Genomic DNA, 26,937 nt, shown 5'->3' on the forward strand with positions numbered 1-26,937 from the left:
CTTTTTTAAATGTGCGACTGTTAGCAGATGCGCGAAGACTTCTGCGGGTAATTTTATACCGTGTGAACGGTAATTAAGACGCGGATAACCACGAATATTATATTATTATATTATTATATAAGGAAGCTCGAATCACCGTCGACATTGAGTAAAGCTTTCTACAAAGTCTCGAACAGAATCGCGGATAGATAAAGGTTGCTGCACTATCACAGTAGGATCGAATTTATCGATACGCGTTAATTGATAGGACACTTACCTCGGAAATCAATTTTAACTACCTTCTCCCCTTTACATTTCAGTCCTTGAAAGTTCTTTACCAGAACAACAAGCGCCATGCTCCGTAATTCGTAATCCGTAATCAACGATCGGTAACCCGTAATCCGTAGTTCGTAATCCGTAATCAGTAATCCGTAATCAATAATCCGTAGTCCTTAGTCCGTAATCAGTAACTCGTAATCCGCAATCCGTAGTCCGTAATCCGTAATCCGTAATGCGATGAGTTTTCAGATCGAAGATCCCGAGCAATTTAACGTTCGTTTGCGGCGAAGGATTTAAGGTGCCTCAGTGAACACGTCTCACCACTGACCGCGTTCCGCGTCTCTGTCATCGTCAGCCGTCGATCCGTCGGTTGTCTATCGACCCCGTAAAGATCACGAAAGGTGGACCAGCATCAACGGCAACGACAACGACACCGACAACGACAACCGGAGCAAGTTCATTCCCCCGGACGAGCTTACGGACTGTTTAGTCCGCGTTAAGCGAGACGCGAGCGTTTCGATCACGAGAAAATGTTCTCGCCGAGATGCCCGAAAGGAGAAGTTTCTGTCGCGATCGGCCACCGAAAAAGCATGTACGCGAGCCGAACGATAGTCAGCTTCGCACTGACCCGCGTTCGCATCTCGAACAACCCTCGAGTCCTGACTGTCCTACACCCGTCCTACCCGTCCTACCCGACCTACCCGACCTACCAGTCCACCCCATGCCAGCATCCAGGACATTCGGCGCACGCGCTACTCGCTTCTCCGCGTGTACACGAACCGTACGCATCGCGGCAGCGATCCGTTTCGTCCTCGCCCTCTCCATCACTCTCGTCCGAAGAATCATCGAGTCTGTACTCGTTTGCTTTGTCACAGCGCAATCGGTGACGTAAGCAGCATCCGATTCCTTCGCGGATTTCCTTCCTTCGGCAACAAGTCATCGATGACCAGTAACCAATAACAAGTCGTCGATAACCAGTAATCAATAACAAGTTATCGATAACCAGTAACCAATAACAAGTCATCAGTAATCAGTAACCAATAACCAGCAAGCACCAACCAGTAAACAGTAATTAGTAACCAATAATCAGTAATCAGTAATCAGTAACCAGCAAACAGCAACCAATAATCAGTAATTAGTAATCAGTAAACAGTAATCAATAACCAGTAACCCATAACCAGTAACCAGTAACCAATAAACAGTAATCAACTAATAATCAATAATCAATAACCGATAACCAGTAACCAGTAAACAGTAATCAACCAATAATCAATAACCAGTAACCAGTAAACAATAAACAGTGATGAGCCAATAACCAGTAAACAGTAATCAACCAATAACCAGTAACTAGTAAACAGTAATCAACCAATAACTAGTAACCAATAACCAATAGCCAGTAACCAATGACCAGTGACCAGTAACCAGCAACCGGCAACTAGTAACTAAATAGCAATAGTAACCAGCAACTAGCTAGTAACCAATAACCAGTGACCAATGACCAGTAATCAATAACCAGTGACCAGTGACCAGTAACCAATAACCAATAACCAGCAACCAGTTACCAGTAATCAGTAATCAGTAATCAGTAATCAGTAACCAGTAATCAGTAATCAGTAATCAATAATCAGTAATCAGTAACCAGGAACCAGCAACCTGTGTATATAAACCAGTAACCAAATATGCAAAGACTGCAATATAATGGACGCATCGATTTTATCCAGTGTTTTCTTTTGTTAATGTAAAATATATATACCCATCGACTGTAACGCCAAGCTCTAAACGACATATCACGTTTCCCTTCGGCGCGGTAATTTCAGTAGAAAACGCGATATCTTGTTTCCCGACGAGTTAAGAATTCTTTTACGCTTCGACCGTAGAAGCATTTCTTGCATGAAAGAACTTCATACACTCCCTCGAACACAATAGTACGCTCTTTCGTACGTTGTAAACGTTCTAACGCGTTTAAACATTGTTTTGTAAGAGGGTGACGCTTGTAGCGAACCAATTTACTCGGATATTTCTCCGTCTTCTTCTCTTGTAAATTAAAATAACCAGAGAAAAACTAGAAAACTTGAGAACTGGGTCATTTCGCCTGACGCTGAAATGCCAAGGCGCAAAAGAAAAGCTGAAATTGGTTGAACAGCGCGTGATAGGCGTGGAGGCAAACGAATGTCGTTCGGTCCAACATCTTCGACTTCTTGTCAACCTACATGTCGCGCGGCTATTTCACCAGTCTATTGTACATAGAGACATAGAGAATAGACAATAGATATAGACTATATCATTATTATTTTATTAATTAAACCGACTAAATATTATTATTACACAATATTATTATATTATTATATTATTATACATTATACAATATCATTATAATATTATTATATTACACAATATAACACGAGCTAATAATTTAGTGAGAGAGTGCTCGGTGTAAATTGCGCTGGAAGATTTGGGAATCACAGAAAGAAATTAACTGATGATAATTCTATCGATACAATTATATCGATGCCATAAATGATGCAGTGGGTTTCCTCTCTTAGGAGATGATGGTGCCTAAGGGAGAGACGCGAAGTTACAAAATTAATCTTAGAATATCGGAGGCGGTTATGAATCCGTTTATCATTTTATAGGCATAAACAAGATCGAACTTAGTATGTTCAAGAGACATTAAATTAAGATAATTAAATTAATATAATACGCATACATTAATCATCATGATCAGATAAGGATAAAACTAGCCTGCAATAATCTAGCGACTATAGTTTATACGTAGAGTGTAGAGTGTTACGAATAGAATAAATGAGACAAATTTTCTGAAAACTGTACGAGCTGGATGTTAAACTTTGTTTGCGCGTTCGTATGGAGAAAATACGTACCAGACGAACGTCCAAATTTATCCAGCTTCCTTTCGATCGGCTGAATAATAAATAAATTACCAAAGATCGAAGCGTTCGCGTCCCTGACTCGCACGGAAAAATAGAATGGATGAGCGATCCCGTATACCGCGAGAACAACGAAGCGAAATTAGCGAAAACCGCGCAGGAAATTAAATCGAATTGTTACGGGAGACTAGGAGTCGACTTGTTCGCCTCTTCGAGAAGTTCTTCGGGAAAAGGTTATTTGGAAGGAGGTTCTTTCAAAGGACGTTCTTTCAAAGGAGGTTCTTTGGGGGTTCCGGGCTTCCGGATAGATCAATAATATGGTAGAAGTTAGGTCTGAAATTTCTCAGCGCCACCCTAATACACGATTTGGAACTAACAACTGTTGCTCTTTTCTAACTTCGACCTCGTCTATCTCCTGAAATCACCAACGCCTTACCTTCTAATCGCGCATCATTTATACGTCAATACGCATTCGAATTCCTTCCCTCGCTCTTCTGTATCGTGTACGTGTACTACTATAGTCTATTCATAGGCATTAATTATGTATTTGACGCGCATACATTAATTATGTATTTGACATGCCGTTGCCTGTCGCAAAGTATAGCCAACGGTTGATCAATGGTTACAGGGATAACAACTATGACAGACTGCATCCTCTCCAGTTTCGATTCGATAAAACTGAATTACTTTGATCTTATTAGATTCAGTATAACCGGACGATTAACGGGCTAATCGATCGCGACGATGTCGAAGAAATTATCGCGTCAGCGAAGCTGCGGAAATACTCGTCACGTACAATTATGTGTACAATTAGTCGCACAATTAGTCGCACAATTAGTCGTGCTCTTTTGCAAAATTCGACGTGTACTATGTTTTTTACCCGAATTAGAGATTCGCATCGCTTCCACGTAATTAAATAATACGTCGCGTCATTGCCTATTTCTTTGCAGATACCCATGTCGGTAAGGTGAGAGTCGCATCGAGGCAAATGACAGAAGACCAATGAAGAACGTGTGTACCATGTTATGCACGTCTGTGTGTGGGAGAGATGGACAAGGAGCGTGCGGCAGAGCGCAGAAGCAGTTTGGTAGGCAACGAGAAGGCGTGCCTCCTCGTATCGTAATCTAGCATTTTTCTTTCACGTTCGTGTTAAATTGCGTGGATGCTGACTCGTGAATTTCTTCAATCCTTGCCCCTATCCATCTCACCGAATCGTTTTCATCTAATTGCATACGGAACTCGAGATTCTGTCGACATAATCGTCGCCGAGCGCCGAGTCCTGTTGCATCTCACGTGTACGCGAGCGGCGCGCGATGTTGGTAACGTTAGTATGTTTACATATAACTTACGCCCGGGCATAGGCGAGCCTCGGTTGGTGGGCCAATCTTGGCTCTTCAGACATCCTTCGCACACTCGCGCGACGCGAGAAACGATATGACATTATTTCTTCTGCTCTCCGCGCGGGGCTGCCACATGTCATGTGTAGCAATGCGCACCGAGTGGTAGTAGTGGAGCTTATGGCCCGCGGCCGAAATGACTCGGCCATGCCTAGTCTTATGTAATACGAGGAGATGTACTAGAAGAAGGACAGCAGAGCGAGAACGTTAAACGCAAAATTTGTCGACGGATTAACACGCGGAATATCGTATTCGCAAACGCTTATTTCGCACAAAATCGAGTACCGATTTTGGTGAAGTCGAAGCATGGGTAATATAATAGATTTTTATAATAGTATATGTAATTAATAGTATTAATTAAAATAGTATTATTAAAATAGTATAAATAATATAATAAATAGTATATATATATATATATATATACTATTATATATATATTATATTATTATATATATATTATATATACTATTTATTATTATTTATACTATTTTAATAATACTATTTTAATATTAAAAAATCTGTTATAAAATATATATATATATTTTATAATAGAAAACAGAGACGTGTCGGTTATTTCGTATCGATCACGTCGCAGCAACGACGATGCTCTATATCCGCTTTCAGTTACGTTAACTGTTACGACTTTACGGCTTACGATTTATGATTTGCGATTTACGATTTTCGGTTTTACGGGTTCACGGCTCACGTTACCCCGGAAACTGTTGCTACGGGCACGCTTTATGCCGCGTCCGATGTTTTAAGAAAGTGCATACCTCGGCGAGCGTCGTTGCATCACGATATTGTATCGGGATTATTATTGGCTCGAGCGGTCGGTGAAAGCGAACGTTTTAAATCGAGCGATAAAAAATGAGAAACTTGACAAGAAAAAAGAAAACACATGTCGCTTTATTTCCATAAATGAACTCTTCGTTGCATCGCGATCGACGGCTGCAGCATCGAACAAACGTAGGTACAAATTGTTGCTTAGACTAGTAAAGTGACTGAAACCGCGCACAAATCACCACGATTTATTTAGTTGGAACAAATTTTCACCTAAATCCCCGACATGCACACCTACACATACACAAAAACTGCGACTCGGTCCGTTCCAGAATTCAAGTATGGAAATTGAATCGCTTCCGTTACAGCTTAGGGCTTACCATAGAACTTAATGCATACAGCTTACTTAGGAGATTACAGGTTACAGATTCTCGTGATTACGCGTTCGTCATCGATCGCCGCGTAGTTCGAGCGTAAAGGTACTACGTAACATAAAATTGGGAATGTTAAATTTTCCAATGATTCGATGGTAGAAGTATCGATGCTCGAGGAACGTCCTCGAAGAACGAAATCGTTTCGAAGTTGATCCAGCCGCCTTGGCCTACTTGCTCGCGCCCAAAGCAGTCATCGTTGCCGCCACTGCAGTCACTGCTGCAACCGCTACTGCTACTATTTTTCTCCCAAGAAAAGGATGCGACGGATCAACCTGAAACTATCCCCGATGCCGACGCGTCTTCAGTGTTGAATCCTCCAAATCGCTGCGCTCACAGCCGGCAACGATGTGATATACTGTATAACAGTGTCCACGCAAAATCTGGCGATCGCGACGTTCTTGTAGATCAAGTACAACATTCCCAATCGGAACGAGTACACAGTGATCAAGTGTACAATGTACATTCTGTGAAACAAAGGTTATGTCAAGGTTATGTAAGGGCGGGTTCCTCGGATCATTTGAAGCAACTTCTGACTTTACAAAAATTTTCTCCGAGGCACCGTTAACGAGTTATTAACGAAAAACAGTGGACCAATAAGAATCGAGTACGGCTGACGCGTGGCGGCCCAGCCAACCAGCGCACGAAGCCCAGTTCCGCTCATTGGCTCGGTCGCCTCGCGCCAGCCGAGCTCGGCTCTCATTGGTCACTGTTTTTCGTTAATAACTCGTTAACGGTGCCTCGGAGAAAATTTTCGTAAAGGAAAAAGTTGCTTCAAATGACCCGAGGAACTCGCCACCTTTGGATTGCGAGACATTTTTGGAACACCCTGACAACGAGTAGATAAACGTCTAGGTATAGATATCGTATACGTACATTGCTTGATGTCTACGAGCTTTCGGTATAGTGGACAAATTCTCTTTCATACAGTACTGCCGTGCCCCTAAAATACACCATTTCATGTAATCCTCGATGTCGATCACCAGAAAGTCTACCGGGAATATTTCCTTGTCCTTGGGACTCATTTCGCCCCACATGATCAACAAATTTGTGTTGTGGAAGACCCATTCCTTGGTCGTGAAATACTGCAACACATCCAGCCCGTCCGAGATTCGCTTTTGAATTCGAACCATACTGGACGAACAAACGACGCGCAACGATCAGACAGAAGTAAAAGAGAAAGAAATAATTGCAATTCCGATACTCACAATCGTTTCTGTTGAAATATCAACATAAGGAAGTCGATGAGATATGCCGGGATAATATGAAAGAAGAAAACGAAGATCTTGTGCACCAGCTTGCTGCTGCGTATATCGCCGTCCGGGTACCAAATTTGTCCCTCGAAAGGATACGTGTGACAGATCCTTTTACCCCTCTCCACGATTTCTCCCCAAGTGATCGGCAACACGCCGCTTTGCGTGATATTGTACACTGGCATGTTCTTTGGCCTGAAACGAGTGGTATCGTACGTGGACAAAGCGAAAGTGGAAGAGAATGAAAAAAAGAAGAAGAAGGAAACTCCGATCGAGATTCGACATACTTTCCGGCGATGGCCGTCTTGTGGGCGATCGAGATCAACGCGTTGATCGCCAGATCGACGGGTACCACTTCGGCGTGGTAGCCCGCGTTACAGTGCATCGACCTTATCACTCCTTTCCCTGCGCCCACCAACAGACCGACCGGACCATTCAAGTTGTCTACCCACCCATTCAGCGGTTCCTTCCCAGCTGGAGTCACTGTACAAGCAACGGTATCGTTATTGGACTATAAGCATCGAATCGGCGGTCTAATTATACAGGCTGTCCCAAAATTATGGTACTTCCGGGAAATGAGGGGTTCCCGAGGTCATTTGAAGTAACTTTTTCCTCAGCGAAAATGCAAACCGCGGCTTCGTTTACGAGTTAGCAACGAAAATCAGCGACCAATGAGAGGCGAGATCAACTGGCGCGAGACGGCCGAGCCAACGAGCGGAGCTGGGCTGCGTGCGCTCGTTGGCTCGGCCGCCTCGCGCCATCAGAGCTCGCTTCTTATTGGTTGGCGTTTTTCATTAATAACTCGTAAACGAAGCCGCGGTTCGCATTTTCCCTAAGGAAAAAGTTACTTCAAATAATCCCAGGAATCCACGACTTCCGGATTGCGAGACATTTTTGGGACACTCTGTGTATAGAATGTAATGTTCTCGTACTCGCACGAGATGCTTATCGATGACAATAAGTAGCCTTAATACGTTTACCTATCGATGGTCTAGCAATGCAGCACGGTAAGTTCTGATACTCGTTAGACACCAATTTCTCGGCCAATCGTTTCGAGTACGTGTAAGTATTTGGATGTTTATCCAACAACCTGAAACAACGAATAACGATAGTACGTCGCACGAGTTTCAGTTAGTCGATCGTGGAGATAGTGTGAATCTTTCTGTGAATTACTTCGGCGTGATGAGATTGATGGCAGATTCGTCCATCCACTGTATCAGATCCATAACTTTGTTGGGATCGTCCGGTGCGTCGTATACTCGTTCTCCAAGCTCGTCCAGATCGGGGTGACAAAATGCCGTACTCAAGTGGACGAACGACTTCAGGCGCTTCATCTTCTTCGCGAGATCCAACACTCTTTTCGTTCCAATCTGGAAAGCAAATTTTAACGGAGCACTGATCGAGAGCACTTGATTGAGAATAAATTTGAACAGAGCACCGATGCAGTCGCGCGGGATTACGGATTCCAATCCGAGGAAATCCGGTATACGCGTGTTCGAGTACGCGAAAGGAAAGTTCACTTCTAGCGAAGAAATGTTTACCGTGTTCATTTCGATGGCATCGGTCAACTTTGCCTCCAATCTGAGCGTAGCCGCGCAGTGAAACACTACGTCGACTTCATCCATTAACGTTTCCAGTTGCGCCTCGGTCAATCCTAGATGGTCGAGGGACACGTCTCCGTTCAACGCAATCACCTTTTTCATTGTTTGCGGCTTCTGGTTTCTTATCCTTTCGAACATCTGTAATTGATGCGAGCTGGATTATACGCTCGCAACCTTAACTTTCCTTTCTAATTACAGTACTTAGTTCCAAATAGATGTGTACGTGTAGCATACTTTTACCCGTTTCTCGATTAAGAAAAAATAAAGCAAGTTCTAATAAATTAACTGCAGGTATTACGTAGAATGTCTAATATCGAATAGTAGATAGTTTACGAATGTAATATGGAATGTACATACTATTATACAAGCAAGTGTAAAGAATCGAAAAGGGGAAGCTACTTACCGGCAATTTGAACATATCATCGACACGAATATCAGGGGACCGGCCTTTCTTCGATCTTATCAAAATATAAATCTTATTCAATTCGGTGCAACTGTACAGCAACTTCTCGATGAGCACTTTTCCCATGAAACCGGTTCCCCCGGTTATAAAAATGTTCTTTCCCTTGTAAAAGGACTGTATCTCGGTTAACTCGCCCATAATTGGGACCCTAGAACGAAACGAAGTAAAAAGAAAGATTCGAAGCGAACCGGGAAGCTCGCGATTAGCGTGGTCAGATTAGAATTGCGCGAAGTATTAGCCCCGCTATGTTATTCGAAAGGAATCCGAAATCATCGTTACGGGAGCAATCTTTCGATTAACTAAGACGCGGAAAACACGTTCACTTTCGCGCGGTGGACGATAATCATTTCCATGTCATCTCGTTAACGTGAAACGAAGTCAACAACTTTCCAAAATTCCATCCCTTCCGAGTCAGATGCCCGACAGTGTTTGAGTTTGCAACCCCATTCCCTAGTAAAGCAATTCGGTATCGTTCGGAATCATCGCATTCGTCTCTGTTTTAATTCTTCGTTAGTTCGAATTTCATTATGCGGAATAGTTTTAGGAACTTTCTTCGCTCGTTGTCACTCGAAGTTGGAGGTTTCGGCATTACTTAGGAGTACAAGATACTTTGACTAGTACGTAGAAGACAAAGTTCAAGGAGGACAAAACATTCAATGGTACTAATACGCTGATAAAACGACGCCCGTTCGAGTAAAGGTGCTCTCGACGTCCGATTGCAACAGATCTCGTTGCTGTGTGTTAATTGTGTTGTACGGCTGCGCGTTCCGAGTTGCAATCAAGGGACAGTTGAATGCACGATTAAAAAGGTGCTCTTCGTTGCGAAACATCGGTCGCGTTGATTTCTAAAGTTCGCGAACCGCGTCCAACTTTGGATCCTCTTCTTTTTTTCACTTTCCGTAATATCGTTCAGCCGGTGCCGAAGTGAAGCCAGTTCGGCCAGTGAAATCGTTCCGCGGTTCTCTGAGCAAGCATTCGATTAGTTCGATGATTTCTACGGAGAGACCGAGGATAAGACGCTCTTCGAGAAACCAGATACAATCCGCTAATTAAGATCTAAATGACTAGAATCGGTGTCGCAGCTATCGTTGTCGATGCACGGACAATGAAATAACAATTAAATAATATGAACGCGTCGATTCGACGCCGTCGTCGCGGTCGACACCGAAATAGAAAGCGATGGAGCAGAGAAGATAAGCGAATAGAAATTTGAACAGTGTACCCAGATGCATTCCAGTCTCGGGAGTCGAGAGTAAAATCTTACAACAACAAAAAATCACGTGTTGCAACACCAAACTGGTTCTCGTCACCTTTTACGATTCAGCAACGATTCATGCAACATTGTATCACTCTAATAAATAGATTGGTTGACTGGCTGGCTGGCTTGACCTGTCCATGATCGAGTTCCCATAAGATAATTATCCATGTTTCTGTGTCAGAACCGTAGTAATCTTATGGAGCAAGATACAATGTTCGCTTCGATCGAATCGCGGAAGCATATTGGAAAAAAGTATCAGGAGAAAATAATTAACCATCATTACGTTTTACGTAAACGGAGTAAATTCCTATTCTTAATTTCACTTAATAATTCACTGAATAATTCACTGAATAATTGATATGTTTACACTGTTTACACTTGCGTGCCGTGGCAGCTACGCGTACGTAAAGATTACGTAAATTTATGCGGTAGAACCTGAGCACTTCAATTACATTTTATGGATACGTAAATCGTAGAGCATCATTCTAATCTGGGCGAACCCGTTCTATCTGGTAGAGAGCTATCCGATAAAAGTGGCTGATCCGGTAAAAAGCCAGAGAAAGAAGATAAGACTCGAGTGAAAGGAAATACGCGCTAATACGTATTACGAATATACGCGAGACAGTTAGAACACCGTGTGTACAGCTGTGTGTTTATTACAATATATGTACACGCGCGTGTACGAGTAATTATACAAATGTATATTACGTAATTACATTTAGAAACTTGGCTTGCCTATTGCATATCTGCGTCTATAGTCACTGCAGGGAGAACCGCACGAAATCATTCAAACTGTATCGGAAACGGCAAACTACCGATCAGAAATCGTAATTGCTACGTTTCATCGAAGACCACGGTTCCGAGAAACGATATTGACACATATGACCGATGTAAATACGCGAGCGAATACATTCTATTTATTCGAGTTAAAGGTTTCATCGATGCTCTTTCCATGGCAGCTGCGGTTGTTCAGACAAATGATGTGGGAATGGAATGGAAAGCGGCAGCACAGCTTGTCGAGGGTTGATAGCGAAGAGTTCGACGAGTTCATTGACCACGATACTTGTGTAAAAGCTGGTGTAAGTTTCGGATTTGACAGTAACACTCTGGGGACGATCGCGACGGCTCGTAACGGATCCGAACCCTCGGGATAAAGCACTTGTACAGCTAGTACCGGTAAATTGTACTTTAAAGAATCGGCATCGGTCGTAGCCGCGGTGCTTGTTTCGATGACACGTTTTGAATGACTCGGACACCACTACGCGCGGCATTTTTAACGCGTTTCGACTTGAACGGTTCGAACGTCCCGCTCTGAATCTACCAAACAACTCGCCCCCAAGGTGTAGATATCATGAATTCCAATTAATGATCGCATCGTCGCGTCTTGAAGAGGCGTGAATAGATCGCGTTGATTCAAATTGCACGGGTTGCGAACGCTTTAGCGTTAAAACTTGTCGACGGACTTACCTGCAGCCTAATAGTTTACCAGAGGAAAATAGATTAGAATGCGAGTCGTCGATTTGGAGTTATTAGCAGCTTTGGCTGGTGTTAATGTTCGTTCTCATTAGCCGAATTTGGCTGGGCAGAGTGTGGTGAACGTGGTGAATGTGCAGAACGTGCCGTGCCGAAGGAGAGAAAGAATCACGAACCGCGTGCTCGAACCCACTGAGCTCCACCGTGGTTCGCGCAACAGTTCTATCCAGCGAAATAACGTTGTCTCCCCACCTGTTCACGACTTTCTTGCTCTTCCTCCTCTTCTTTTTCTTCTCCTTATCACTGTTATTTTTGCTATTATTCTTCAACTTTACGATCATCATCATCATCACCATCATCATCATCATCATCTTCGTCTTTTTCTTCCTCCACTTTTGCTCCTTTTTCTTTTCGTTCTTCTTTTTATGCCGATGCTGCCTCTCACAGGATTTCTATCGCCCATTCTCGATAATCTTTAAAATGTGTCCTCTACAAAAGTTTCCGCAATTACCATGATCAATTAAGAAGAGAAGACCTCGTTCTAAATAATGTACAATTCATGCATACGGTTATTCTTGTTGACGACCTACTCCGCTTCGACGGGAAAAAAGAAATACTTATGCGCGTCGAGCGTGGATCATGGAACGTGAAAGGATGAAACCCGTGGTTCGTTCGAATCAAAGAAATCTAATCCAAAGTCTAATCCTACGGTCCCTTTTTGCACGGTAATAGCAATTAACGGTGCGCTCGCTGTTCTATCGAGATATGTAGATCAAATCCTAAAGTGGGTATCAAAGAAATAAATGAAGTGGATACGTCTTAATGAAGATACTCCTTTTAGTTCCGTGATCATTTTCAGCTGAGTCAGGTGTTGTTAATTCGTATAAAATAGTGATGTTCCATTAACAAGGAAGCGCGCGTGTGCTTCCGGGAACGGGAAAGTCAAAAAAGACAATCTGGACAAAAATCTGAAAGTGTTGGGCCTTTCGAGAGAACATCGAAAACATTGCGTTAGAAGCTAGACTAAAACAACGAAGGTATGTTCATTTCTGTCGCTGTGAACTCTTTCACGAGAGTCTCTACATAGTCTCTAGCATTGCTTTTACCGGCGACCAGCACCGGTACCACTTTACCGCGGTACCCCATAAACTTTCATTGCGCAAACAACATTACGTAAAGTTGATGCACATTATAGTTCGCCGACCTCTTTCGAATTATATATTGTTCGGTTTTATCGCGAGATTTTCGGCTCCTCGTTCATTAGAACACATCGATTGCTATAGCTTGTTACTTACGTTTTCTCCGTTTTCTAAGGCACTCTTTATACGTGCGCGTACAACCAAATTTTAATCGTTTTACAGCAAATGTCGAAATAATTATGCCAGTCGGTTCGCCGCGTCGACTCGTCTTCAAAAGAATCTTCCAAACTTATGGATAATTGGCACTTTCTGCGCGAGCAAGAGTATCTAGAGAAGCTTTTCGTCGTAACGACACAGTAATTAACTCAAAAAACACAAAACCATGAATTCTATTATTTATTAGATACATAATAGAATTTATAAACATAATAGAGAATTAGAATTAGATATTAGAATTAGATATTAGAATTAGATATTAGAATTAGATTAGAATTAGATTTAGATACATAATAGAATTTTAGAAATAGGTTTTGTGTTTTTTGAGTTGATATTTATTAGATATTAAAATTACAAGCTGATATTTATTAGATACATATCAACTTGTAATTTTAAGTTGAAGCGCGATATAGAATTTAATAATAATACAATATTCCTTTTACGTGTTGTCATTTAATTATCTAACTAATTAAAAGTAAATAATGGAACTGTAACGGATGTTTGCAATACTTACAATTTTTCATCCCTGCGAATACGGTAAAATGTTTAAAATACATACAGATATCTGCGTATACGTATAATTGAATTTTTACATTTTTTTTTAAACATGATAGGGTCTCTAATAGAAGAGATAATAATATTTTATTGATTCGAATTTCTAATTATGTGAATTATAAATTTAAGTAAATTTAAGTAATTCATGAAAATCTGTTATAACATATGTAATATTGTGTAGTTGCATTAAAAATTCGCTGAAAATGGTGTAAAGAAAATGGCGCCGACGACGTTTATTCAGCGAATATGAACCATGTCTACATATAATCTGACGTTTTGATAAATTGTTGTAAAAAAAATCGAGGAAAATGTCCTCACACACTACCGCTCTAGTCGAAGAATTGGCAAAGGACTATGCGAATTATGCAAAATTGGATTTGTCTAATCAAGCGAGTATTATGTCCTACATAACCTCTATAAACAATCCGTGAACGATGTTGAAGCAGGTTCTTTTATTGCATTTCACATATCCAAAAAGTGGTTTTCGTATTTCGAAGTACAAGCGGAGTCAAAAATGCATTCACGTATTCAATTTTTTTTTTAGGACAACTTCCTGTAGTTAATCTTACCTACACTTCACAGTCCTTCACTATATACGAAAGCAATAATTTTTAGATAAAGAAAAAAAAGTTTAGATTTGTAAAGACCCGTAGAGAAACGCAGCAGGAGGGAATAATACTATTTTTACAGTTGAAGAAACATTCTAATGCTTACCGATGATTTTTTCGTTGCTCTTCTTATAACACAACACTCCTAAATGTACGCTCTATACAAACAGCAATGTGCAAATACATTTTTCGCTATGAAATTTGTATTTTTCTTACTCTTTCTTTTTTTTCTTATATCTTGAGTATACTTTTCCTATGTGCAGTGAAGCATTAAAAAGTATACGTTACATCAATATGTTATGCTTTGCAGGAAATAATCCTAAAAGACTGAATGTCCTCATATTTTTTGTATCCTTTGTATATAAAACAAAACAAATGTTTCTGTTGCAGATGAAAAGCTTTCATGACACTATCGAGGATGTAATGATGCGCTTAGAAGAATTTCAATCGATCATTGAAATGGTTAGATATAGTAGTAGGGAGAAATGTCTTGTTAAATTTATTATAGACATGTTATATCTTCTGTTGAAAGGTTCAAACCGAAAGAACGCAATGCATCGATCAACACATTCCAAAATTACAGGATATGCAACCAGAAGTTGCAAACCTCTGTAGACGTATAGACGCCCTAGAGCATGTTATAGCGATGGCTAATGTAAATCTAACTACTTTAGAGGCTGCAGTTGAAAATGCAGAAGCTGAATTAGGAATTTCTGATAGATTATTTGGAATGCTAAATCCTTTGTCATTTTTTGTAAGTAGCACATTTTTCAAATACAAAGTAGCAAATGTCTTTAAATTGCATTGTGTTTCAGAAAAAAAATCAAGAACCCTTGTTACCGAATAAATTACCGGTATACGAACAACCCACGATATATAGAACAAATGATTATTTCAACGGCGAGTAGACTAGACGATCGAGTCGCGAAAGTGCAATACTAATTTAAAGATTAATTTAATGGATAGATAAAAGTCTATTGTTGAATGTTGAAAAGAAATGCTAATCTTTTAAAAAATCTGAAATGCCAACAGAGAACGTTGTATATTTTTATTTTAGATGTAAGGTAAAACTGTATTGATCGCATTGATTTGGAATTATTTTCTTGATTAATGCATAAAGCAAGCATATCGTATAGACAACGTCGATTTCGTTTACATAAAAATATTAACACGCTGCAAGAGTACACGTTTTCAATTGAGCCTTTTTTTCACCCATGAAACAACCTCCAGCTATACAATGTCTCCATCGTGATATCTTTCCGATACCACAAGTAACGGAACATGTGGACCAGTTACCCCACTGATCCCATATTTTTGGGCTGGATCTAACTGCCTCGCCTATTGGAAGATTCAGTTATTCGAAGCTTAAAGATTCATTATATTTCCATACTCTTGCAATCATAAACTGTGTATTAAATTTTCGAGACATTTGACGATATATCATTATACGTCTAGAAACGTATATTTTTGTAGTCTAAACAACCGTAGACTAAACAGATCAGTTGTCGATTATATGTTCATTTTATAATTTATTAGATTTCGCACCTACGTCATTTTCTTCGTTTCTGTCTGGTTCGTCGTTGTCGTATTCACTGGCAGTTTCAAATTCAAGCGACTGCTTCTTACGTAGCAATTCTTCATTTTGAACATTACCCGCTTTAAAAGAGGATAGTGTCATTTTATAAGGCAAATACGACATGACAGTAGTCAGAACATTTAAGGCTTGCAAGTATACCATAGGTATATTTTACAATTTGCTTTTTAACGTATGTGGCATGATATTGTATGTACACAACTTGTATTAGTAATAATTTCGCGTAGCATACGCATCTCAATGAAATTATCTGTTAATCTACTTAAAATACATAATACCACCGATCAAATACAATAGAAATTATTATTTTGAAACAAACACTTTTCATGAAAAAGACAAAGCTGTCAGCATATACGGAGTGTTCATAAAATAAAAGTTTAGTAAACATTCTGTTAAAAATTTCTGCTTGTACACAAATTCACGGTCTATTCGTGGTACATATGCTGCATACGAATCGAGTCTAAATAATTTGTAGTATATTTAACATAAGGTATTGTTATACTACATAATACATGTATGTAGGATAAGTACATGTGCAAATAGAGATGTGTTTGTGGGAAATATCAATGATGTTTGGTAGATTATCGTTATCAGGCTTTAATCCCAAGCCAATTCAGAATATTTTTGTCGCATTTTTTCAACCGACATGGTTTTATTTGTGCTTTTTTTAATCCCTTTGTGCAGTCTTTTCCCGAACAATGACGCCATCGAACCTGTCGACCATTTCCGCAAGTTACACTACATATGCTCCAATTACCCCATTCATCCCATCGTTCATGATCTATAAAATTTCCAAACAAATTTTTGTAAGCTAAATAACAAGTAACAGGAAATTGAATTTACAGTTGTAATACGTGTAATGAAAAAAAAACATGTTAATCCTTCATACATGCATACAAATATAGTTACATATCTTTAAATATTTGTCGATTACATCATACACGTACATATTTCCTTAGTTTCATCTTCGTTTCTTTTTAAAGACCCGGCACTATTTTCATGGAATAAATCGTTGTTGATAGGTTTTTCTTGGATACTTTTTGCTAAATAATTGAGCAATCTTCGACCACAAATTTCTGACTTTTTTAAAGAACAGAAACTCTGTTGAGGTCTCAGGATCGATGGGTCTCTTATATATTTTTGAGAATTTAATTCGCTAATCTACATAGTGAGCTGAATTAATATTTTCGTAAAAAATCATTACAATTATTACGTTATACGATGATTACTATATTATTAATATTGAATTACTAACTGACTTTTAATCCAACCTCACTATCCGAATTCTCTTGGAATACGAAACCAAAACACTGAATCATCGTGAATACATATAATAATTGCATAGCACGTTCCCTTGAATTCTTATGTAATTAAAAGCAGAAGCGCGTGAACGAAAAAAAATCAGTTAAAAGTTTGATACGTGCGATAATTAAATCGAATTCTATTTATTGCTAAACTGAAAATAGCATTACTACAATAACTGACTGATTTCATTGTGTATCGAATACATGTGTATATTAGATGTATTTCATTATTCTGTCCTTTTTGTATATGTTATATCAATTAATACTATAATCATATCGTTCCGACACGCTGTGTTCCTCTAAATTTCACGCTCAACATTTTTATGATCGTTTTAAATCTATCACGTAGCGCTTATGTTCGATAGAAAAATATTTTCCACTTATTACATTCTCTCACAACAATATGTTGTGTTTCTTTGATTTATAATTTAAATTTGAATTAACATTAGATAGATTATACTAAATTATTTACAGTCTAAAAAATGCCTTATGTGCACGACCATTTGGTATTTGTCCTTGAAGCCTTAATCGCCTCACAGCTTCTCTTAAATGTTTTGGCAGTAGTGGTCCTGTTTCTTGATGTGCTTCCATAACATCGAGAGCTACAATTTGAAATACAGTTGCTAAATAAAAGCATATTCATTTCATTAAAATGTGGTCAAGTATATAGGTTTTACCTTCTTCCACGATTTCTCCGACAAACACTTTGGCGATACCAGACATAGCAATGACTACGTTTTGCGAAACGGAACAACCCGTAATTGTTTGCATAATCTATAACAAAAATACGAACCGTAAAGCGCACTTAATAACAAGCAAAACGCTAAAGGAAATGTAAAGTGCATATATATGTATAAATTAAAATTAATCACATACTCTTTTTATGGCTGCTTTCGGAAATGCAGCTCTCCTATACATTTCATATCTATCCAATTGATCTTCTGTGAAATTAGAAACCAATACCCTGTTAAGAAAACAGCATAGGTAGTTTTAAATTCATGTAAAAGGAGGCTGGATTAACTTAATCATCTCAAATATCTCGCTTAATGTTGATAATAAAACAAAAGGTCACATAAAAGTCATAGCATCATAGCCAATAATACATAAGTGAAATATAGCATATATATAAATATAGCATTATTGGTACACATAGATAAATACATACTGCATTTTTTCTCTCTCCTCTTCTTCTAATTCTCTTTTACTTTTTTCTTTACTTTCTCTTCTTTCTTTGAGACTTATTGGATTCGCATGTGGTAATACTATGTCATTTCCAAATAGATCCTCTGTACTTTGCTCCTCTTCTCTACTAGTGTCAATTTCATGTTTGACAATATCTATTTGATCCTCCGCCAATGTGCCTAGCAAATTAGAACTTGTTTCGTCCACATCTGACTGAGATTGGGAACTCATCGCATCAGATTCTACCTATAACATTTGGTAGCTCACGATTATTGTTATTTAATATGTATACAATATACCAGAGATTTTTTACGACATACCTTAACATGCATATTATCGGCATCCATTGATTCCGTATCTTTAGATATAGAGTTTCGGGATGGACTATCCTTCCCTTCTTTATCTTCTATGTCTATGTGTTCACTTTCATTTCCAGAATCTTCTTTCCCAAAAATGTTATCCATCGTGCAATAAGTTATATATTTCCAAAGCTATATAAAATAATCTATTAAAACATAAGAATATTGTTGTAGATTTAGGAGCAATTACAGCATACAAAGAAGGAACAACTTTTAAAGCATTTCGAAAGGTTTACCTAATTAAAACAGCTATCTCAATTGTACCAAAAAGGTAATATCAAGCAATGTCAACTCAAATATCTAAAACACTCTGATTCATAATACACCATTGAAAAGTTGTTATTCGATTGTTCAATTGTTTGTTGAGAAAATAACTGAAACCAAAGCATTTAAATTGTATACAAAATACGAGGATATGCACATGTAATTATTTTTTGACAGTGTCTTGTGCAATCAATCAAATGATGCACAAATTTCAAGAAGTATACACAAAATACTAATGCATTATTTAATAAGTCAATTTTTGGATTTCTTTAGTAAATTTGTACAATAAATAAATATCATTTATCTGCTTCATTCTTATATTTCTATATGTATTTTGTTGATTCCTGAAACTATGCAAACACTGTAAACAAATATATTGAATACATTCTACACTCACTTTTTGTTAAATAAAACCACACGTAAGTAGTGGAGAAGGCATTAATAAAAGCGAACGATAAAACGCGTGAAAAAATATATGTAATTCAGTATTATATATACATGTATATAGGATACAGAACTCTCTATTTAAAAAGTCACTCGTTTCAATACCATGTCCGATTTTGTACATGTATATATTTGTTTTTGTTTTCGCCGTAGAGCATTCTTATAGAAACGAAACTCTGGCATTCTATAAAACCAACTTATAGTGTGCAATAGTGTGCATGCGTCTGTAAGTAGTTAGGCTCATTGCGAATGCACATGTACATAAATTCATGTATGATGCATGAATGTTGTGTACGTATATACAGTAATGGGACCTACTTCTGCACGCTTTTCTTACTACCTAAGCTAGCGCTCGCAACACCACCATTTTACTGCACATCCAATCTGCAGTGGATCCAGTCCGAGCAGTGTATCGTCAGCCAATCAGAGCAGAGAAAATTTCTATATTAACCCTCGCTAACAGATCGAGTTGTGGCCTAAAGCTGTGCAGGAGTGGGACTCATTACTATACATTATACAATTCGAGATCTTTATGCATCCAATGCGTCTGCGTATACAATTTCTAATCATATGCATCATGTATATGTATACTATGTACATACATACATAAAATTTGTTTTGAATATGTACATATATAGAAATATTTAGTTACACGTTCGATATGGTACAAATAATTTGTTGAAGAATATTTGGTTCATAAAATTCTGAATACTTGTTAAATACTACTTTCCATATTCGCATTGTTTTCTTTAAGTATTATATGCACCACGCTTTACAACATTTCCAATTTTTCGCCGGCAGTCTTTTGTTCCTTTTGAATCGAACGGCTCGTATTATCTTGAAAGAAGCGACAACACTGTCTGTATATAGATTATAGATCATCAAGGTTACCCGAACGTGAAATGTACCAACAACAATTATACTTCTACGAGACTATTCTACGGTTTCGGTGTAAATCTGTAAGCCGTGAGCGAGTCACACCTGTAATCTATGAATCGAATCTAATTTGAGAAAGGGGTCGACGCGCGAAGATACATCATGAATCAGGGATTGAGAACCTCTGATCCAACGAGTTAAAGGACCATGATCGAATCACGCTGGCAGCGTGGCGCCAGCTAGCGGTCGAGTGAAATTTAGTCGACGGTGTCGCGACGCCGCGACGTATTTGTCAATATCTCCTCGTTTTCGTGATTTTCACGGTTCATAAGTACTTTCGTTGGTCGAGAATCAACACGGGAACGGTCGTTGACGGTCCGAGGACGATACCGGTGTTGGTCAGCCATCGGCGGCGAATTCGACGACGAGTTCGACGACGCGAGTCCCGAGACCCGATCAAAAAGTGCAGAGAGTTGTCGGCGCGAAAAACGGACATCGTGAACTGACCGGGACTCTCTCGATGCATAGTTGGTGGCTGTTAGCTGTTAACTGTTAGCTGTTAGCTGGTTAGTTCGGTAGGTTGCTGGCTCGCCTGAGCGAGTCTATTGTTTGGCCTACCTTGTTCGAGAGCCAACGGGGGTAGATGGTACAGTGAGTGAGTGCGACACAGTGAAATATCGAAAACGATCGGCCGAAGAGCTGTGACCGCTTTTAGCCGCGAGTTCTTTCTACATATATATCATCGAACACCGCGAGCCTACGAATGCAGCTTCAAGACGGAGCCGCGTATTAAGATGTGAGTACGGTGTGTGCGAGCCTTGGAACGTGCTTGGAACTGTTCGAGCCGAAGTCGTATGTAGCTGCCGTAGCTGATGTGCACGGCTATTCGATAGCCGTTCCGTTTCGGGATTTCACGGAAAATTATGCGAAGGAGGAGGGAGGAGAAGGAAAGAAAGAAAGGGTTTCCAGCGACGGTTCTCCGCCGAACATAATACCTTGACTGTCTCGTCTTCATAGACGGTACGAAGGACCATTGTTGTACTGTACATAAGAGACATTCTCATGCGATCATTTACTTTGCGATCCTGGTAGCTGGTAGGTACGCGATGGACGCGCGCACGTCTCTCTCCACGCATACTGTCGCGCGTACCTACCTTGCCTCATGCGTGTAGATACATTCTTGCGTATGTATACATGTATACAGACACACCAGGCTAGGGTTTAGCAAACGATTTCGCGCTGTAGTTGTGCCTGTGCACGGATTTTATACGACGTACACTAAAAAAAACTACGAAATATCGTGACACAGGATCACGCGTGAAACCGGTCCTGTTCCGACGAAACCGTTGTAACCGTTGTAACCGTTGAAACGGTCCGCCCTCCTCCCGCATTTCTCGTTTCTACAAAAATCCGTCGGTCCCGTAAAAGTTCTCCATCTTTGGCTATTAGTACACTGCGGATCTTTATGCGGAAGAACTATTCTTCGAGCGGATCTCGAGAAGCGGGGGTTGAATGGAAACGCGTGGATTCCATTTCAAATTGAAACAAAAGTCGAGAAAACTATAGCGATAATATTTGTGTGTTCGCGGTCGATACTCGTGTACCTCGTGAATGCATAAAATCCGCGGTATACGTACTCGCATGTGTGTAGTTATTAGTTCTCCAACAAAGGACATATACATACGTTGAAACGTTACGCGATCGGTTACCCTCTAATCCTAATCCAACGATTAGAGTTTAATCCACGCGATATCGACTTTTGTCAGTCACTATCGGTTGGTTCGTGTCCACTGTTACCGTTTCCGAAGTTTTTCTCGACAATTCGATTATTATTATTATTTCGAACGCCGCGCAATTTCGTTTCCTTTAGGCGGTAAGAAATTGTACGTATTTTGGGCATCGATCGATCATCGTTTCTATTATACACGTAGTACGTATTTAACCCCTTAATGCACAGTTTTTTTGAAAAAGGCCGGCCAAAAAAACATCAATTTTTTTTAATGTAAAAAAACACAATTTAGAACGTTGTCTTGGCAAGAAAATTACAAAAATACAAAAATAATGGATATTTATACAATTGGTATGATTTCTAATTTTCAGAATATTACTATTATTATTATTATTGTTATTATTATTATTATTATTATATTTTATTTTACATTATATTTTAGTAAAATATATATTGAAAAATGAGCAAATCAGAATCTGAATATGAATACGCTGTCGGAAAGCGGCTCACAAGGAAGAGATAAGTCGTAAGTGATAAGTAGAAAAAGGATATATTTTATACTTGAATAAGTAAGTGTTATAGCTTACAATCCCATGTAAATGATAAATATCAATAAAACGATTGTTTTTTCTTTTTGCTTTCACATTGTTATTTTCAATTCTCGATTGCATTCGAGTGTGAAAAATTATAGCAACATAAAGTACAAGCACAGTTTGGCCAGTTTAGCGCGCTCGAGTTAACTCGAGCGTGCACGTTAAGGGGTTAATACATAGCCTGTTACGATTCCGTTGAATGGCGATCTGCTTATTTATAGTCGTGTACAGATGCGAATTCATTTTTATCGAGCAAACTTTAATCCTTGTTCATTGTCCAATATCAAAATGCTTTTCGACTGTTTCGAACAACATCGAATTACCGCGTCGCGTCCCATTGCATCGAATCTGTACGTTTCAATGGTTTCGTTTCGACGTGTCACCTTCGCCGATTATTTATTAGATGCGCGTAGCACCGTGTACGCACGGGGTTTATGTAGCTGAAATCGCAAATGTCGCGTACATTCGAACATGGGTGCGCTCGAGCGCACCTAAGGATCAACAATCTATGTATTTTCTGATAGACGGTTGGTCCAGTTCGCAAAAGATTTTCTTTTTTTACAAATTCGTAAAAGCTAGAACGATGAATGTAATTTGTTTCTTACCATTACGAACATCGAAGCGTATTTGAGTAATATTTAAATCGATTGCGGCATACAAGGCGGTATCCATCCGCAGCGACGGTAACAGGGACTTTTGAATTTTCCCGAAAAAAGATTGGACATTTTTCGGAATGCATTAGGTTGGCAAGGATGAAATCTGTAGTTAATAATATTGCTAACTTTAACAGCTTATTATTTAACGTTGGCTTAATATTTCACCGTTCTATATTTTTCCTTTCGTTCGAAAGTTATACATCTCGCCTGTTTAAAGAAATCATTGTAAGCTTTGAAAAATATTGGAAACTGTTTTTGAAAATTAATTCTGTTGAAAATTGAACGGTCGGAAATTCGCACTATTATAAAGTACGAGTTCTTACGTGGAACTACGGCGTCGCGAACTGCACGAAACATTAATAGTGTATTTGGCTCTAGTGTAACTACACAGCAGACAGTATCAAATTGGTTCGTCAAATTTCGTACATGTAACTTTAACCTCGTCCTAAGCGCGGACGAGATTCATTATGATTTTATGAAACCTGGCTCACCGATCACAGCAGAAATACACTGCAACCGACTGGATGAAATGATGCAAAAACTTAAAGAAAAACAGCTTAGATTGGTCAACAAATCGACTCCCATCTTATTGCATGATAACGCTAGACCACACACTGCACAAATAACGGTGGCAAAACTACAGGAATCGGAGTTGGTACTTCTTCATCATCCTCCATACTCATCGGACCACTTCTTCCACAATTTGGACAATTTTCTAATAGAAAAACAATCTAATTCCGATAATGTTGTAAAACTGGTCTTCCAGGAGCTCGTTGACTCTCGTCCGCCAGGGTTTTATACCACTGGCCCGAACAACCTGCCGCTTAAATGGCGAAAGTGCATAGGCAATATGGGTGCATGCTTTGATGAATAAAATAATTCCTCATATTTGTAAGTTATCAAGCAACTTTACCTTCTGTTCTACAAATTTCATCGTTGACGACCCGATCGTTTCTCGGATACGTCCAGGAGGGTGATGCAGAAGAACAGGTTTACAGAGAGGAATTACTCGTCAGTTATCGAAACGGACCGATTGGAAAATAAAAGTCGTGTGTCGCGTGTGCCTTGCGTGCGTCGGGGCGCGTAGAACGCGCGGAAAGGTGAAGAAAAGACGGTCGTTGGCCAAAGGAGAAACGACCGGGAGAAGTCTTCCCGCTCGAGACGATCCGAGAGACCTGTTTTAGTACGGAGCTACGCTCTGTCAGATCTGCTCGTTCGCTCTGCCAACGATTTCTAGATCGCAGAATCGTCGCGTCGGCGCGCCACAGATCCGAAAGTAAAAATCATGGGAGACTTGCGCCGAGACACGGTTTTCCTACCGTGTTCTTCGTCTCGGTCTCTGTTCCTTAACACTTAGCCAACCGAACGGGGAGATCTCCCCGTTTTAAAATTCAGTCGGTGGACGAGCGAATGGATGATTAACCCCTTAACGCGCAGAAACGTATTAACACGGGCGTGCAAAACCGGCCAAAATGTGCAGACCAGTATATATACGGTCGGCGTCGCAACTTATGTTATGTTACCTATATTAATTGAAAAACAGTACGATGGGTACAAAATTCGATCTGCAATGCGATTCGATATTCACTATAATTATTTATCCACTATTTTTATTGAATTTTTAGTAATTTCTGCATTTTTTTTACATATTTATTGAAATTAAGGTCCAAATATGTATTTTCTTAGATAAAAAAAATTGATTTTTTTTGGTCGGTTTTTTTTTAAATTGTGCATTAAGGGGTTAATGAAAAATTAAAAATAATTGCTTAATTTTACTAAGATCTGCAAGAGGTACGAATGCTGAAGAAGCAATCGATGTCATATGAGTTTGCTTCATAATGTTTGTTTAATCGAATGAAATGTTTTAATTTTATGACAATTTTTGAGCTTTCTGGCGCGGTCGTGGAAGCGTTAAGAGCAAAAGTGTTACCGTGTCGTGACGCTTTCGTGCGATCCCGATAATCCGGCAATTATCGGCGAACCATCGACTCCGTTGCAAATCCAGCCAGGATGGAAAATCGACGCGCGAAAGTCTATCGAGATATGGAATACGGCGTTTATTGCACAGGAGAGCTCGCGTGGGAGGCCGATGTACCGTTAGGCCGTTGACGCGACATCCTCTTTTTCCGTTTCGCGAAGAGGATTACGCGGGAACGCGTCGAACGCAAGCATCGCCGCGGCGCCGCGTTTACCTCGTTTTCAAGTAGAATAGCTGATCGACCGTGAGAGACGTTGTTTCTCGTAGATAGAGCAATAAATACTAAATAGTAGTAAATATACGTATCCGCGAGTACGATCGTGATGGGAAATTGAATATCTCCTCGAGTCCCGTGCCAGTAGCAGGCAACGATTTACATGAGTACGAATACGAATGCGAATACGGAGCCCATTCCTTTCTCATTGTACCCGCGCTGCTTCGGGTCCTTGACTCTGCCACTGCTCGTAAGTGAGGCGAAACTTTACGTAAGCACTTTCTATCCGCGAGACTCTGAACACGCTGAACAGTGATTGGCGAAAAGCACAGTCTTGCGGCAAACCGCAAACGTTTGCCAATATAACTAGCCAAGGAATTTCTTTGATACGATTGCCTGTCCGAGTTCGATTACTGTCGCGTGGTTGTCCGATTCAAAGTTTCGGTATGCCTTCGTATCTTTCGCACAGCAGAAACCAGGTATTCGTACGTTATTATAAGAGCCTTGCGCGGAGACGAGCCATTTTATTTATTTATTTATTCATTTATCTATTTATTTATTTATTTACTCATTTATTCAGTTATCTATCTATTTATTTATTTATTTACTCATTTATTCAGGTATCTATCTATTTATTTATTTATTTACTCATTTATTCATTTATCTCTATCTATTTATTTATTTATTTACTCATTTATTCATTTATCTATCTATTTATTTATTTACTCATTTATTCATTTATCTAGCTATTTATTTATTTATTTACTCATTTATTCATTTATCTAGCTATCTATTTATTTATGTACTCATTTATTCATTTATCTATTTATTTATTTATTTACTCATTTATTCAGTTATCTATCTATTTATTTATTTATTTACTCATTTATTCATTTATCTCTATTTATTTATTTATTTATTTACTCATTTATTCATTTATCTATCTATTTATTTATTTACTCATTTATTCATTTATCTATCTATTTATTTATTTACTCATTTATTCATTTATCTAGCTATTTATTTATTTATTTATTCATTTATCTAGCTATCTATTTATTTATTTATTTACTCATTTATTCATTTATATCTATCTATTTATTTATTTACTCATTTACTCATTTATCTATCTATTTATTTATTTATTTAGCATAAATCAGCCAGATACTCTTTTTAACACTTCCACGACCGGGCTAGGGACCTCAAAAATTTTCATGAAATTAAAATATTTCCAAACTTATATGGCATCAATATAATATAACCAAGCTTATATGGCATCAATTACTTCTTCAGCATTCGTACCCCATGCAAATCGTAATAAAATTATCATCGATCGGCTGAATTAAAAACGGGGAGATCTCCCCATTCGGTTGGCTAAGTGTTAATTTTCATCGTCCGGCACGTTCGCGTGTCTCTCTATCGGTATC

General features: G+C 39.1%; 4 protein-coding genes and 1 long non-coding RNA gene across 11 annotated transcripts in view; 1 reads left to right on the plus strand and 4 right to left on the minus strand.

Annotated features, from left to right (window-relative positions):
* The window catches only part of LOC117217344 (otoferlin), a 37,157-nt gene extending 36,227 nt beyond the window's left edge, over positions 1 to 930 (minus strand). For 2 of the 3 annotated variants that reach the window (XM_076524392.1, XM_033464881.2), the window contains exon 1: positions 257 to 926. In XM_076524392.1, the coding sequence (XP_076380507.1) occupies positions 257 to 335 (79 nt within the window). In that variant the 5' untranslated portion in view covers positions 336 to 926. Of the gene's footprint in view, positions 1 to 256 lie in introns of all 3 variants that reach the window. The other variant, XR_013034054.1, reaches the window with a different exon arrangement.
* A 1,600-nt stretch (positions 931 to 2,530) lies between these two features.
* LOC143259991 (uncharacterized) lies at positions 2,531 to 4,929 on the minus strand. The gene is made up of 2 exons (XR_013034057.1): positions 3,138 to 4,929; positions 2,531 to 2,814 (listed from the first exon to the last, which is right to left on the minus strand). It is a non-coding gene; the product is annotated as an uncharacterized LOC143259991 (long non-coding RNA).
* Positions 4,930 to 5,427: 498 nt separating this feature from the next.
* On the minus strand, positions 5,428 to 12,068 carry LOC117217372 (putative fatty acyl-CoA reductase CG5065). Of its 2 annotated transcripts, none has more exons than XM_033464929.2 (9): positions 11,794 to 12,068; positions 9,009 to 9,216; positions 8,546 to 8,743; positions 8,178 to 8,374; positions 7,985 to 8,094; positions 7,292 to 7,487; positions 6,960 to 7,199; positions 6,628 to 6,885; positions 5,428 to 6,218 (listed from the first exon to the last, which is right to left on the minus strand). In XM_033464929.2, the coding sequence occupies exons 2-9, from the start codon at positions 9,204 to 9,206 to the stop codon at positions 6,056 to 6,058; spliced, it is 1,560 nt and encodes a 519-aa protein (XP_033320820.2). In that variant the 5' UTR covers positions 9,207 to 9,216; positions 11,794 to 12,068; the 3' UTR covers positions 5,428 to 6,055. The 2 variants fall into 2 exon arrangements, with proteins under 2 accessions (XP_033320820.2, XP_076380560.1); XM_076524445.1 differs by lacking the exon at positions 11,794 to 12,068 and adding an exon at positions 10,379 to 10,836.
* A 648-nt stretch (positions 12,069 to 12,716) lies between these two features.
* Blos4 (biogenesis of lysosome-related organelles complex 1 subunit 4) lies at positions 12,717 to 15,501 on the plus strand. 3 transcript variants are annotated; one of them, XM_076524446.1, is made up of 4 exons: positions 12,717 to 12,836; positions 14,708 to 14,779; positions 14,850 to 15,071; positions 15,133 to 15,501. In XM_076524446.1, exons 2-4 carry the CDS (start codon positions 14,708 to 14,710, stop codon positions 15,223 to 15,225), a joined length of 387 nt encoding a protein of 128 aa, XP_076380561.1. In that variant the 5' UTR covers positions 12,717 to 12,836; the 3' UTR covers positions 15,226 to 15,501. The 3 variants fall into 3 exon arrangements, with proteins under 3 accessions (XP_076380561.1, XP_033320825.1, XP_033320826.1); XM_033464934.2 differs by lacking the exon at positions 12,717 to 12,836 and adding an exon at positions 13,899 to 14,098; XM_033464935.2 differs by lacking the exon at positions 12,717 to 12,836 and adding an exon at positions 14,129 to 14,155.
* A 1,839-nt stretch (positions 15,502 to 17,340) lies between these two features.
* Positions 17,341 to 19,847, minus strand: Taf11 (TATA-box binding protein associated factor 11). Of its 2 annotated transcripts, none has more exons than XM_033464931.2 (7): positions 19,418 to 19,847; positions 18,993 to 19,130; positions 18,718 to 18,888; positions 18,381 to 18,643; positions 18,092 to 18,179; positions 17,893 to 17,989; positions 17,341 to 17,817 (listed from the first exon to the last, which is right to left on the minus strand). In XM_033464931.2, the coding sequence occupies exons 3-7, from the start codon at positions 18,859 to 18,861 to the stop codon at positions 17,684 to 17,686; spliced, it is 726 nt and encodes a 241-aa protein (XP_033320822.1). In that variant the 5' UTR covers positions 18,862 to 18,888; positions 18,993 to 19,130; positions 19,418 to 19,847; the 3' UTR covers positions 17,341 to 17,683. The 2 variants fall into 2 exon arrangements, with proteins under 2 accessions (XP_033320822.1, XP_033320821.1); XM_033464930.2 differs by having other exon boundaries at positions 18,718 to 18,902; positions 19,418 to 19,844.
* Positions 19,848 to 26,937: the final 7,090 nt, after the last annotated feature.

Source organism: Megalopta genalis, chromosome 9 (genome assembly GCF_051020955.1).
Source record: "Megalopta genalis isolate 19385.01 chromosome 9, iyMegGena1_principal, whole genome shotgun sequence".
In the NCBI taxonomy this organism is placed as follows: domain Eukaryota; kingdom Metazoa; phylum Arthropoda; class Insecta; order Hymenoptera; family Halictidae; genus Megalopta; species Megalopta genalis.

What these genes read in the sequence shown, in the direction of transcription:
- LOC117217372 (XM_076524445.1), bottom strand. Translation starts at nt 10,410, where the DNA reads ATGTTGCATGAATCGTTGCTGAATCGTAAAAG. An exon ending in ATGATATGTTCAAATTGCCG is followed by an intron (nt 8,744 to 9,008) that starts GTAAGTAGCTTC and finishes CATCAATTACAG; the next exon opens with ATGTTCGAAAGGATAAGAAA. An exon ending in GCTCGTAGACATCAAGCAAT is followed by an intron (nt 6,219 to 6,627) that starts GTACGTATACGA and finishes TTTGTTTCACAG; the next exon opens with AATGTACATTGTACACTTGA.
- Blos4 (XM_033464934.2), top strand. Translation starts at nt 14,018, where the DNA reads ATGTCCTCACACACTACCGCTCTAGTCGAAGAATTGGCAAAGGACTAT. An exon ending in TTCAATCGATCATTGAAATG is followed by an intron (nt 14,780 to 14,849) that starts GTTAGATATAGT and finishes TTCTGTTGAAAG; the next exon opens with GTTCAAACCGAAAGAACGCA. An exon ending in TAAATCCTTTGTCATTTTTT is followed by an intron (nt 15,072 to 15,132) that starts GTAAGTAGCACA and finishes ATTGTGTTTCAG; the next exon opens with AAAAAAAATCAAGAACCCTT.
- Taf11 (XM_033464931.2), bottom strand. Translation starts at nt 18,861, where the DNA reads ATGGATAACATTTTTGGGAAAGAAGATTCTGGAAATGAAAGTGAACAC. An exon ending in GAGGAGAGAGAAAAAATGCA is followed by an intron (nt 18,180 to 18,380) that starts GTATGTATTTAT and finishes TTTTCTTAACAG; the next exon opens with GGTATTGGTTTCTAATTTCA. An exon ending in CGAAAGCAGCCATAAAAAGA is followed by an intron (nt 17,990 to 18,091) that starts GTATGTGATTAA and finishes TTTTTGTTATAG; the next exon opens with ATTATGCAAACAATTACGGG.